This window comes from Ruditapes philippinarum, unplaced genomic scaffold (assembly GCF_026571515.1).
Source record: "Ruditapes philippinarum isolate M1 unplaced genomic scaffold, ASM2657151v2 ctg10892_1_1_1_1, whole genome shotgun sequence".
Classification (NCBI taxonomy): Eukaryota; Metazoa; Mollusca; class Bivalvia; order Venerida; family Veneridae; genus Ruditapes; species Ruditapes philippinarum.
Genome location: NW_026859730.1, coordinates 1 through 14,935, shown reverse-complemented (window position 1 = coordinate 14,935; position 14,935 = coordinate 1). Strand labels below are relative to the sequence as shown.

Here is a 14,935-nt window from a genome sequence, read left to right as displayed (position 1 = left end):
ATGATTTATTGCGAGTCGATGCATAAGATGTCTGGATACATAATACTGTAGATTAGGCTGTTTTAGGGTAAATTTTATTTTCACTTCATTTGAGAAACACATATATATAAGCTCAGTCATTGTTACCGAATTGTAAATATTTTTTTTTACCACGGTCAAACTCATACTGTTAGTCTGTTACACTATTTTAATTGATGTTCTACTCATTACATACCATTAAAGTGAGCTAACAGGGCAGTGGTTTTTCTCACTTAATTGGGAACAAGCATTGGCCACTTGATTTTTGGAAAAATTATCCCTGAAATTATGCTTATTTGGGAAGTAAAAAAAGCTTGAGTAAAATCAGATTTTTAGGAAAATTGCATGATCGTAAATAAGATTTTAATTGGGAAGTCTTCAGGGCCTCATGATTTTGGCAAAAATTATCCCTAAATTTGCTAATTTAGGAAGTGAAAAAAGCTCGGGTAAGTTCAGATTATTGGGAAAACTGCATGATTCTAAAGAAAATTTTAATTGGAAATAGCCCTTTCATATATAGGCTTCTATTACATAGGGAGAAATGTCACTCATTATGAAATAATAATAAAGATCATGTAACTATAAATGAGCCGCATCACGACAAAACCAACATAATGGGTTTGAGACCAGCATGGATCCAGACCAGCCTGCGCATCCATGCAGTCTGATCAGGATCCATGCTGTTCGCTTACCAACTCTATTACAAAAAGAGAAACTGATAGCAAACATCGTGGATCCTGATCAGACTGCGCAGATGCTCAGGCTGGTCTGGATCCATGCTGGTCGCAAACCCATTATGTTGGTTTTGTCATGACGCGGCTCAAATATGATATTACAGTGCATGTAGTGACTCCATGCTCTGTGACGTGAAAATATTTACAAGCCATAAAAAAGAGATAATCTTCAATTGACATGCTTTAGCCTAGAAGAATATGTATTTTGATGTGATGGGCTGTTACAATTGATTTTATAAGGCCTTAATAATATTGATCTAGTATATCTCGTATAATAATCCTCAATACAGGAGAAATCTTTGATCTATACCAGGCTAGCATCTCATTCTCCCAATACAAGACATGATAATAGTCTCTTATCCGAATTATTCTTCACAAATAATACAACTGCATTATTGTTTATGAATATTGAAACTTGGATTTTTGAAGTATATAAACAATATTGTTGATACCATTTGTTTATTTATGAGTAATGTGTGAGGAAATTACATTACATTGTACAACAGTGTAAATTTGGAGATGAAACCTTCTTTTATGAAGTGGGTGAAAGGGTGTTTTAACAGGATCTTAGCCATATAGTACATTTATTATAATACAATAGTGACATTGTGATCTATTGTATTGACAAATCATAACATTTCGCGAAAAGTTTGTGTCCGAGAAATTCATATAATAAAATCCACTCAGAGTCACACTTCATGTGATTTCTCGATACTCTAAGGATTTTGCATATTCCTCGTTATTTATACTGTGGTTAAGTATTGGATATAAGAGCTATTTATAATATCGTACATTAAAGTGTCTTTAAGCAACATAACGGAAAAAATACTCATGTTAAATAAGGGATGGTTAAGGTAAGTTTTTCAAAGTACCGCGGTATTAATAATTGTGATGATCTTGTAATGATCAAAATTAATTTAATGTTTAAAATTCAAAATAAGTTTTTTTTCTCCAAATTTTCAGCAGTGTAAAATACATTGATATAGTAGAATGTAAGAGAATTAATATTCTTTAAATGATTTTGTCTTAAATAGATTATAGGCATCTTCAATATTACTTTATTGTTTTACCAGAATAAACAACAACAACCGTCGTATTAGAATCTGAATATAAACTAATTGAATTATAATAAGTCACATTTTTCTCACTAATCTTTATCTTGGTCTATTTATTATTATAATAGAGAAACCTATCCTTAATTTGATATGCTGGTGTCTATGAGTCCATGTCAACATGACATCTTGGTACATTGGTACATTGTACCACCAACCCCTCACCGCTGTGGGTTCGAATCCTGACAGGAACTTTGGATTCTTTCATGTGAGGAAGCTATCCAGGTAGCTTACGGAACATCGTTGGTTCTACTCAGGTGCCCTTTCGTGCCTGAGGTCTTCCTCCACCAGTAAAGCTGGAACGTCGCCAAATGACCTATACTGTGTCGGTGTGACGTAAAACCCAATCAAACAAACAAAACCATCAACCCCTCTCTTTCATAGAACACATTGTCATTCTGTTACGCTTTGAAGCGTATAACACTTGTGATTGACCATCTCTTTCACTGAAAGAACAAAAACAACATATAACTCTTTTGTGGATTTGGTTATAGAACGCCAATCTATCTTTCTTTTGGTTTGTACTTTTGTATCACATCACATCCACTGAAACCATTGAGATGATTATAATTGCTTTAAAACATGGAATACTTATTCATGATGTAAGAATCATACTCATGTGTATGTAAGGGTATGTAATTCTGTCATGGATTTTGACAAAATTATATTCCTAATTTTGATTTACAAGTTTGTAAAGACTACGTTCCTATTTCTCTGCCAAGTATTCAGTGTAAAATCAAGCAAGTTGACTTACAAGAGAGTATGTTCTTGTATTTAAGTATTATGATATTTGATTTGTTTCAGGAACTTGAACCCAGCTTTACTATTTTCTAGTGGCAGGCAAGGGAGAGTGAGACCATCTCCAGGTAACCTTTTTCTAGGTTATTAATATACATGAAGGGTTATACTTTACCCTTATACTATACATGCTCAATATTTGTAACGGATTTGCCCGACTTTCTTTCTAGATCTAACCATTTATCAATTTTAGGGAAATTTTCTAAAAAGTTCCTACAGTAAAAACTATGACTTTGTAACTAAAAATAGCAAGTCACGTTGATAATTTTTTTTTCCTTTTTCATAACATAGTTATGCACTATTTCATATGAGCATTTCACTGTAACTTGGTTGTTTCTGATGTTAATTTGCCAAACAGAAGCACATGAAAAATTGCTAGACTGGAACCCAGTTTACTAAAAATTAAATAGACACAATGCTTTTTAACTTGTATGTATTGTAACATTTGAGCCGCGCCATGACAAAACCAATATAGTGCATTTGCGACCAGCATGGATCCAGACCAAAGCTGCATTACTGGTACTGGTACTGGTACTGCAGTATGTACTGCAGCAATTTTGCAAGTACTGGTACTGATACTGAATTACTCTTACAAAATTTTGCTACTACTGGTACTGGTACTGCAGTACTGTCTTACAAAGTGGTACTGCTACTGCATTACCCAGTACTTTTGGTTGTGATCAAATTATAAATAACATCAATTTTTCTCATAAAATAAAGCTGTAAATTACATTAACTATATTTTATTTTTGTCAAAAAGTAAGTTATCAAATATAAAGATAATTTGCTGCAATATTCCTTCAAATGTTAACATAGTATTCATCATAAAAAGCACCAAAGACTTTAAGTTAAAATTAAATGAAGATAAACAGACTCAATAACTCTTTACCCTAAAATATCCTTATTCAATCTTTTATTACTTTGTCTTTACTAGTGAAAGAACAAAATAAACACTAATTAATTTCTTCTTTTCTAAAAAATCCCATTTCAAGTGAAAAAAGTGATATTGTAAGCGCCATAAAAAGTTGTTATTTACTTTGGTATAAATTGAACAGAGGTGTGAAGGTGTGAAAGGCAACAAAAGACTGTTGTGTTTTAAATGAAAGATGTTTGCATTGTATTTATACAGTTGACTGGTTACTAAACAATTAGATATGACCTAAATATATGTTGTAAATATTGTTTGTAAAAAGTATGTTAAAACTATAAAGTTGTAAATATGTTATGTAAATTATGATTTTATTTCTTTGCTGAATGGTCAATCCGGAAGAAAATATCAAAATAGTTAGAGCGCACCGAATTGGTCAGTATAGAGAAAACAATTTTTTTAATACGCCCAATAGTTGCAAAATTCAAAGATCCTGATATCAAATCAATAATAAAACAAAGTGTTTGAAAAAAAGGATACAATTAGTCATGGCGTAAGCGACCAGTACCCTAAAGCGATTCAGGAACGGCGAAGATTGTTAAACCCTTATCTTAAGAAAGCACGGGATGCTGGCTTGAGAGCGAACTTACATTTAAACAAACTGTATATTGGGAAAAGACTTTACACAATTGATGACCTGCCAAGCTTTAAAGGCATATCATAATCTTTTATCTTTATTTGATAGAGTTTAATTTGATATAAAAACAAAATTAAAACTTTTTGATAGTATGGTAGTACCAATATTACTGTATGGTTCAGAGATCTGGGGCGCTTTTGATTGCAAAGAAGTTGACAAATTACATATTAAGTTTTGTAAAAGCATTTTAGGTGTTAAAAAACAAACTCCGAACAACGCAGTATTCGGAGAACTTGGTGGATTCCCTTTAACAGTTTTATGTCAAGAAAGAGCATTAAAATATTGGATAAAAATAAAGAAACAGTCTATACCAGAATTGTTTAGTGTATATAGTGATCAAGTATATAACTTTAGAGGATCTTCTTGGGCTAAAAGTATTCACAATATAATTAATAACTTAGGCTTTTCAAATTGTATAGAGAATTTTGAAAATAATTGTAACTATATTGTATCATTCAAACAACGTTTAAGAGATCAATTTGTGCAGAAATGGCACAAATCGATTGAATTAATGCCAAAACTCGATTACTATAGAATGTATAAAAATGATTTTTGTTTTGAAGAGTATCTTAATATTGTTGATAATAGTAAATTAAGGAGACAACTTTCAATTTTTAGGCTAAGTTCTCATACATTAGAAATTGAAACTGGAAGATACATGTATATTGGGGTTGAAAGAAATGCGAGATAATATAAATTTTGTTCTCAGCAAGCTGTTGAATCGGAATATCATTTTCTTTTATGCTGTCCATTATATAGAGATTTAAGAATCAAAGACAAATTGCCACACACTTTTCCAAATCTAAATAAATTTTCTAGATTAATGACAAATTCTAAAAGAAAAAATCTATATCATTTAAGCAAATTCTTAAGAGATGCATTTGATAGAAGAAATGAACAATTATAAAATAAATATTAAAACAATCTTATGATTGGTATTAAATTGTCGATATACCACAAATAATCTTAACACAATATAATGCATTGTTATGTTTAATATTCATTCAATGTATGTTTGCTTTTGTTAGATTTATTATTGTGTGTTTGCCATATGTATATTTATGTTTGTATTGCCAAAGGCAGATATCTGCCGAATTGCAAATAAAATTTTGACTTTGACTTTGCTGAATAATATTTGCAATTATTTGTTTGACTCTGTATTTATTCAGAACAGAACTTTATTCAAACTTTGATGAATATATAAAAGTAATGGTACTGATACTTAATTACTTCACCAAAAAAAGTACTGGTACTGCAGTACCAAGCTAAAATCTAGTACTGGTACTGGTAATGGTACTGCATAATTTGCCAAGTACTGGTACTGGTAATGGTACTGCATAATTTGCCAAGTACTGGTACTGGTACTTAAGTACTACACCTTTAGTACTGATGCAGCTCTGATCCAGACCAGCCTGCACATCCCCGCAATCTGATCAGGATCCATGCTGTTCATTAACAAATCCTATTTACAAGTAGAGAAACTGATAGCAAACAACATGGATCCTGATCAGACTGTGCGGATGAGCAGGCTGGTCTGGATCCATGCTGGTTGCAAACCCATTATGTTGGTTTTGTCATGATGCGGCTCATATATGTTTATTGACAATATTTTACAGGAGCGACTGGAAGTTCAATTCAACCATCCTATGATAGAATACCTAACCTTGCCCCTAAACCTGGCAAAAGAAGCAATAAAACTAGTATGTCTTTTGTTGTAGTTAAATTTCCCATTCAAATTTTTCCTGAGGTGAAAAGACCTGGTTTCTTGTTTTGTTACAATTTTTGTGTATCACAAAACAATAAGCTTTATGGTCACTTTGAAATACTTGTATGAAAATGTATTAGAGAAATTATTATAATTCAAATTTATTGTATGAAAATGTAATTGAAGAAAATATAAATATTGAAATTTACCTTCTGAAAATATATAAAATGTTATTAAAAAAATACTATTATTGAAATTTACTGCATGAAAATATTATTGAAAGAAATATTAAGATTGAAAGTTACCGTTAGAAAATTTTATTCAAGAAATATTGTAATTAAACTTTTCAGTTATGAAACTTTACAAGAAATTGTATGCTAAATCACATGACATAGACATTGATAATCACTGTAGGACAACTAGTGCTCACACAAAATGTGGCCCCCTTCGAAGAAGAGGGGGTATATTGTTAGCTCGACTATTCAATAAGAATAAGTAGAGCTATTGTAGTCACACGAGCGTCGGCGTCTGCGTCGGCGTAACCACTTATGTTAAAGTTTTTGTAATAGTTCAAATATTTTCAAAATCCATTGACATATGGCTTTGAAACTTTGCACACTTGTTCACCATCATTACCCCAACCTGTAAACAGGAGGAGGTAACTGTATCAAGCATTTTGACAGAATTATGCCCCTTTTTCGACTTAGAATTTACGTTTAAAGTTTTTGTAATAGTTCAAATATTTTCAAAGTCCATTGACATATGGCTTTGAAACTTTGCACACTTGTTCACCATCATGACCCCAACCTGTAAACAGGAGAAGGTATCTATCTGTATCAAGCATTTTTTTTTTTAATAACAAGCACTAAGAATAGTCGAGGGTTTCTGTCCTACCGACAGCTCTTGTTTTGCTAATGTCAGTCGGTCGGTCTGTCTGTCCGTTGGTAGACCACATGGTTTTCGCTGATTATCTTGAAAAGTATTTATTACAAAGTCTTCATATTTCACATTGTGATTGAACTTAATTAGTAGATGACCCCTATTGATTTTAGGGTCACTAGGTCAAAGATAAAGGTCACAGGGCCTTAAATGTCAGAATGGTTTCCGCTGATTATCTTGAATGATTATCTTGAAACTATGCATCACAAAGTCTTCATATTTCACAAAGTGATTGGTCAAAACTAGTATATGACCCCTATCGATTTTTGGGTCAAAGGTCAAGGTCTCAGGGGCCTTATATGTCAGAATGGTTTCCGCTGATTATCTTTAAAAGAATTCATCACAAAGTTTTCATATTTCACAAAGTGATTAGTCATAACTAGTAGATGACCCCTTTTGATTTTTGGGTCACTTGGTCAAAGGTCAAGGCCACAGGTGCCTTAAATATCAGAATGATTTCTGCTCATTATCTTGGTTACTACCTATCACAAAGTCTTCATATTTCACATATTGATTGGTCGTAACTAGTAGGTGACCCCTATAGATTTTGGGGTCACTAGGTCAAAGGTCAAGGCCACAGGGGCCTTGAATGATAGTGTGTTTTCAACTTTTTATCTTGGTTACTATTTATCACAAAGTCTTCATATTTCACATATTGATTGGTTATAACTTGTAGATGACCCCTATTGATTTTTGCGTCACCAGGTAAAAGGTCAAGGTCACAGGGTCTTAAATGTTTGAATGTTTTCCACTCAGTATCTTGCTTACTATGTATCAAAAGTCTTCATATTTTACATATTGATTCGTCATAACTAGAAGATAACCCCTTTTGATTTTGGGGTCACCAGGTCAAAGGTCAAGGTTACATGGTCCCCAAATAGTAGTATGGTTTCTGCTCATTATCTTGAAAGCTATTTATCACCAAGTCTTCATATTTCACATAGTGATTGATCATAAGTAGTAAAGTAACCCCTTTTGATTTTGGGGTCACTTGGTCAAAGGTCAAGGTCACAGGGTCCTTGAATATTAGTATGGTTTCCGCTCATTATCTTGAAAGCTATTTATCACAAAGTCCTCATATTTCTAATATTGATTGGTCATAACTATTAGATGACCCCTAATGATTTCGGGTCACAAGTTCAAAGGTCAAGGTCACAGGGCCCTTAAATGTCAGAATGGTTTCCACTCATTATCTTGAAGGCTATTAATCACAAAGTCTTCATTATTTTCTTTTTTCCATAACTGAACACTACCATTTACCTATTTATAGCAAGTTTCTAAAACAAAATAACCATAATGTGAGTCAAGGGCTAGAAAGGGGGCATATGTGTTCTTCAGCATTTTTAACCAGGTTTTCCGAAGGAAAAAACTGGTTATTAGATTGAGGTATGTCGGCGGGCGGGCGGACGGGCGGGCGGGCGTAAACAATTTCTTCTGTGCGCAACTCCTTCTACATTTCTCAACGGATTTTGACCAAACTTTCACAGAAGCTTTGTCATCAAGTGCCCTGGCGCATATTGTCGGGGTTTTGCGATTGGATAATATTTGACCTAATTACGGCCCTTTGTTTTTTTTCCTTATAAAGAATATATCGTGAACAATTTCTTCTGTGCGCAACTCCTCCTACATTTCCCCACGGATTTTGACCAAAATTTCACAGAATCTTTGTCACCAAGTGCCCTGGCGCATATTGTCGGGGTTTTGCGATTGGATAATATTTGACCTAATTATTGCCCTTTGTTTTTTTCCTTATATAGAATATATAGTAAACATTTTCTTCTGTGCTGTACTCCCTCTACAATTCTCAAGGGATTTTGTTCAAACTTTCACAGAAGCTTTGTCATCATGTGCCCTGGCGCATATTGTCAGGGTTTTGTGATTGGATAATATTTGACCTAATTATGGCCCTTTTTTTTTCCTTATACAGAATATATAGTGAACAATTTCTATCATGCGCAACTTCTCCTACATTTCTCGAAGGATTTTGACCAAACTTTCACAGAAGCTTTGTTATCAAGTGCCCTGGCGCATATTGTCTGGGTTTTGTGATTGGATAATATTTGACCTAATTATGGCCCTTTGTTTTTTTTCCTTATACAGAATTATCAATATACATGTATAGTGAACAAATTCTTCTGTGCTGAACTCATCCTACATTTCTCAACGGATTTTGTTCAAACTTTCACAGAAGCTTTGTCACCAAGCGCCCTGGCACATATTGTCGGGGTTTTGTGATTGGATATTTTTTACCTAATTATGGCCCTTTGTTTTTTTCCTTATACAGAATATATAGTGAAGACTTCTTCAGTGGCGATTCCTCCTACATTATTCATGTTTTACATTGCACATAGTTACATTGTTTGTTGCTTGTATTTGTATTTCAAATACAATATATTTATCTACAATGGTGATAATTGAAAACCTGGTTTCATGGCATTGCCATGTTTCTTGTTGGTTCTCTGTTGCATCCATAAAAAAGTGAAAACCTTTTAAAGAAGAATTGCATATTGATTCCCCAGAAACAGAAGGGAGCACACCCCCTTTTGGCAACCCCTTGATGTACCTTTTTGATAGGGAGCGGCGCCGAAAAAAGTAATCACTTTTTCATCAACATATCTCAAACGAAAAACAGTGTTTGGGGCATGAATAGGGCATTTTTTCACTGTTTGTGGCCTCAAGAAGGGGGGGGGGGGGGGTAGAAAAGCTGTCGAAACACGTCTATATGAGGTAAAAAAGAAAAACATGGCCGGCACTGGCCGCATGGTGCTACTTAGAGTGCTACTTAGAAGGCTAATTTTTAAGCAGAAAATAAGTATAAAACTATTATTTATACAATTTGTCATCTAAGTTTTATAATTTTAAGATTTTGTATTTCAGCATCTTCTGGTGAAGATATCTTACATGATTATGTTGAAATACTGAATTCACCACCAGCGGATGATGTAAGTTTATAACAACATTTATATATTATAGTTCACAGAAAATCTGATAGTATGAAAAATGAAGTTTATAAATAAATTATGTAGAAAAAAAATATTGGGGTAAGAGGATCATTATGTGCTACATGTATATATAATTATTTGATAGTCTAAAACAAAAAACAAGTTAGATTTATATTATACAGTTATTGTACGATGATGATGAGGTTAATATCCATGTCTATGGACGTAGCAAATATGATATTCACCGAAACATGCATATTCACTAAAATCTTCAAAAATGTATTAAACCTGTTTTATTATATGACCAAAATAAAATTCTTTATTTGGTTGATTTTTAGAGTTGACCAATTTCCTTTTGTCATGCAAACAAAACATAAATAAGAGTAAGCAAAGCACAGAAGTTATTTTCTTGCTTTCAGCATTAAAGTTCCTTTCTAAATCATATAAATATAAGAATGCATAAAATTATCATTGTATTTTTGACAGAAAAAACGCTGGCTGAATCTGTTATTAATACATGATATTAATTGCTTTGGATTGATCAGCTAATACCCTTTAATATCCAGTAATGCCATTAATGATTGGTTTCCAATAATAGACACTGTAGTAAATTTAGGGCCAAGCTTTGTGACATTGTTGATAACAGTATCCTCTGCAGTCAAGGTCATTGTTATTTGCTTTTGACTGACAATCACAACATGGGAAATGTTAGTTATATAATAATATACATTGTACATGGTAAAGATTGTTGGATTCTTCACAGGTCATATAGCCCAGTATTATAAATACTGCACATTTGTAACATTGCTTTTCATTGGAAAATCCTGATGTTTCTATAGTTTTATATACACGGCTGCTTTCAATTTATCATGACATCTTACTTCTCTAAAAAAGGAAGTTTCCTATATTGTAAATTTGTTATAAATATTCCTGACAGGCTATATGACCGTATATAAATTGGTTGCTTGCAATTTCCAAACAACCGTTTATATAGGGCTGTATAACCTTTCAAAAATCATTGAATCTAATAATAATATGGTTTTAAAATAACAGCTATATCAGACTATAGTAAATGTTGTCCTATTACTGTTAGACTATTTCTAATACTAGTAGCAGTATTTGTAAATGTTTGATTATTACTGACAATAGAAAAATATTGGAATATTACTGAAGCAAATATTGGGACTATTGCAGGCTGTAGTAAAGTTGTTGTTGTTGTGTATATAGTGTGTCATGTATTTCAGGATTGCTGTATATGTTGTGAGAAGTTGATCGAGGCGTCGGGGCACGGGACAGGATCGCCCGAGGATCATGTTGTTTACAAACTCAGCAAATGTAGTCACATGTTCCATAAACTATGTGTGACAGCCATGTATGATAGCGGTGCTAAGGTATATTTATATATATATATATAAGAAGTTTGAAAGAATGCTTAATTAAATTAAAGATTTTTCATAACATAAGTGTACAAGTTCATATAGTGTGAACTGATATGAGCCGCATCACGACAAAACCAACATAGTGCATTTGCGGCCAGCATGGATCGCGCAGTCTGATCAGGATCCATGCTGTTAGCTATCAGTTTCTGTAATTGTAAAAGGGTTGGTAAGTGAACAGCATGGATCCTGATCAGACTGCGCGAATGCGCAGGCTGGTCTGGGCTCTAGCTACGTTTGTGCAGGCCTACTATATATGTTAATTTGCCACTTTAACATTTTCTATTATAATTTAAGAGCCTAGAGTATAATAAATTCTTTGCATATGATTATATTTTATGTAAATTAATTTATTATGCCCCCCTTCGAAGAAGAGGGGGTATATTGTTTTGCTAATGTCGGTCTGTCTGTCGGTCTGTCCGTCGGTAGACCACATGGTTTCCGCTGATTATCTTGAAAAGTATTAATCACAAAGTCTTCATATTTCACATAGTGATTGGTCATAACTAGTAGATGACCCCTATTGATTTTGGGGTCACTAGGTCAAAGGTCAAGGTCACAGGGACCTTAAATGTCAAAATGGTTTCCGCTGATTATCTTAAAAAGTATGTATCACACAGTCTTCATATTTCACACAGTCATTGGTCATAACTAGTAGATGACCCACATTGATTTTGGGGTCACTAGGTCAAAGGTCAAGGTCACAGGGACCTGAAATGTCAAAATGGTTTCCGCTGATTATCTTAAAAAGTATGTATCACAAAGTCTTCATATTTTTACACAGTGATTGGTCATCACTAGTAGATGACCCATATTGATTTTGGGGTCACTAGGTCAAAGGTCAAGGTCACAGGGGCCTTAAATGTCAAAATGGTTTCTGCTGATTATCTTGAAAAGTATGTATCACAAAGTCTTCATATTTCACATAGTGATTGGTCATCACTAGTAGATGACTCCTATTGATTTTGGGGTCACTAGGTCAAAGGTCCAGGTCACAGGGGCCTTAAATGTCAAAATGGTTTCCGCTGATTATCTTGAAAAGTATGTATCACAAAGTCTTCATATTTCACATAGTGATTGGTCATCACTAGTAGATGACCCCTATTGATTTTGGAGTCACTAGGTCAAAGGTCAAGGTCACAGGGACCTTAAAATGTTGAAATGGTTTCCGCTGATTATCTTGAAAAGTATGTATCACAAAGTCTTCATATTTCACATAGTGATTGGTCATCACTAGTAGATGACCCCTATTGATTTTGGGGTCACTAGGTCAAAGGTCAAGGTCACAGGGACCTTAAAATGTGAAAATGGTTTCCGCTGATTATCTTGAAAAGTATTCATCACAAAGTCTTCATATTTCACATAGTGATTGGTCATAAGTAGTAGATGACCTCTATTGATTTAGGGGTCATTAGGTCAAAGGTCAATGTCACATGGGCCTTAAATGTCAAAATGGTTTTCGTTGATTTTTTCATAATTGAACACTTCCATGTACCCATTTTTGGCAAGTTTCTGTAATAAAATTACCAATTATGTGAGTCAATGGTTAGAAAGGGGGGTATATGTGTCGTTCGACATTCTTGTTTTGTTTAAAACAGCAAATAAATAAGCAATATGATTGTAATATTGTAAAGTTTAGCAGGCTTATTAAAGTGTTAAGCATCTTTGGTCTACTTATCTATTGTACAGTGATCATAATTATTTCAATGTACGTATTGTGTAATACAGTACAACCTCTGTAGAGAAATACCCCTTTTGAGACAAAGACTTTGGTTGCTGCTGAAAGGTTTTACCTTATAAAAGTGAAATTCATTGTGAAAAAAAAAATCTGGAAACAAAGTGATCCCTCAGAAGCATTAATTGCAACAAAATTACATGAAAATTGCAGACTCGATTTGATTGAAGACTGATTTTGGGGAGAAAAAAATGATACTGTTATTGTAAAGAGGTGATTGCTGTATAGAGGGTCACTATGAACGGTTGTACTGTATATAATATAATGATTACAGGATGGTCATATGCAGTGTCCGACATGTAAGACTATATATGGTGAGAAGATGGGTAATTGTCCGCGTGGAGAGATGGAGTACAAGATTATAGATCATCATTTACCGGGCTACGAGGAACATCGTACCATACAGATAATGTACAGTATAAACAGCGGTACACAGGTACGTACGATAATCTCATATTGTGTTTACTATACTTACATTTAATAGGCTTAAAATCCAGCATAGGTGTTTAACTTTTATTTGAATTCCATAAATGGACTTGATTGTAAAAAATGAGTAGTCAACTGCAATTTCTAAAAATTCCCTTCAATATACCAAAGTTTTGGCTGAACAGCCTTCTTCAGAGAACATTAATGAACTTGTTTATGTCCCATTTTGTGGAACTGTCCATTACATGTATTAATTTTGGGAATTTAAAGATTGAACAAGGTTGAATTTTGAAAATCCTAGTCAAGGCTACTTCTCAAAATGTTACATGTTGCTTAATATTGACCAATTCAGTAAAGATTTAATGTATTTACCATATCAATTTTTGAACATTGTCATTGATTGTACTGTTTGCAGGGACCTGAGCATCCAAACCCTGGTAAGAAGTTTTCAACTCGAGGATTTCCTAGAATAGGATATTTACCTGACTGTGATAAAGGTAGAAAGGTAAGAAATAGGGATATAAAATCTGAACATTTTAGAATAGGTCTATTGCTTGGCATTTAGTGTACATGTACTTAACCTCCCCTTTAAAAATGGATTAAGGGTCATTTATTTTTTTTGTCTTAAATTGACAATGATGGATAGTATTTTATGTACCACTGTTTGTGTTGGAAAACCAGCTTGTGTTTTGGATTCTATCAAGAAGCCATTCAACTGTTTAAAAATGGTCTGTGGTTTGAATCAGGTGTTGACGAGCAGCTGAAATAATGTGTACATGTATTAAACTACATGTTAAACTACATAAGCTCATGCCCTGCCAGATTAGATGGACAGTTATATGTGTTGTTAACTATGTTGGTTTCATTTAAAAAACACCAAAACAAGATTGATTACAGAAAATATAGGAAGAAAATAAATAAGAAACATTTACGTCTACTTCAAAAGATTTTATCAATCATCAAATAATTGTACATATGAAGCACTAGTGAAATATAATCGTTTTACATTCTAGGTGCTTCAGTTGTTAATTATAGCGTGGAAAAGACGTCTCACATTTACAATTGGGCATTCTACGACTACCGGTGAAGATAATACAGTAACTTGGAACGAGATCCATCATAAAACTGAACTCGGCTCAAATTATTCCGGTCACGGTTATCCGGACCCAAAATATCTTGATAATGTTTTAAACGAGTTAGCAGTACATGGAATCACAGAAAAAGATTTACCTTCTGGTTGAGAGGTCATGGATTCCGAGATATTTCAACACTTCCGAGATTATATCCACATGGATTTTTGGTGATATTAAATATTTCACAATAAAGACTATGTAACTAGTTACTATGGTACCAGTAACTTTGATAAAAGCTTGTGTTTTGTAAAGACAACCTGAGTCTTTCATGTGAACTTTAGAATAGATTTTTGAACATTTACTTCGGTATTATATTAAATGTTTTCCAACACACTGCATTTTTTAATGTTTCAATCGTCATAGGACTGTTCACTGAAGTCAATATTTCTAAG

At 33.5% G+C, this 14,935-nt stretch overlaps 1 protein-coding gene across 1 annotated transcript; it reads left to right on the top strand.

Annotated features, from left to right (window-relative positions):
- The first annotated feature begins 1,424 nt into the window (after window positions 1–1,424).
- On the top strand, window positions 1,425–14,876 carry LOC132757675 (E3 ubiquitin-protein ligase DTX1-like). The gene is made up of 8 exons (XM_060749025.1): window positions 1,425–1,606; window positions 2,669–2,730; window positions 5,844–5,927; window positions 9,749–9,813; window positions 11,058–11,204; window positions 13,259–13,420; window positions 13,826–13,915; window positions 14,424–14,876. The coding sequence occupies exons 1-8, from the start codon at window positions 1,584–1,586 to the stop codon at window positions 14,649–14,651; spliced, it is 861 nt and encodes a 286-aa protein (XP_060605008.1). The 5' UTR covers window positions 1,425–1,583; the 3' UTR covers window positions 14,652–14,876.
- The last annotated feature ends 59 nt before the right edge of the window (window positions 14,877–14,935 follow it).

Bases quoted from the DNA above. Each gene is read 5' to 3' on its own strand.
- LOC132757675 (XM_060749025.1), top strand. From the start codon at position 1,584: ATGTTAAATAAGGGATGGTTAAG. The intron at 2,731-5,843 runs GTAACCTTTTTC...AATATTTTACAG, and splicing joins GAGAGTGAGACCATCTCCAG to GAGCGACTGGAAGTTCAATT. The intron at 13,421-13,825 runs GTACGTACGATA...TACTGTTTGCAG, and splicing joins GTATAAACAGCGGTACACAG to GGACCTGAGCATCCAAACCC.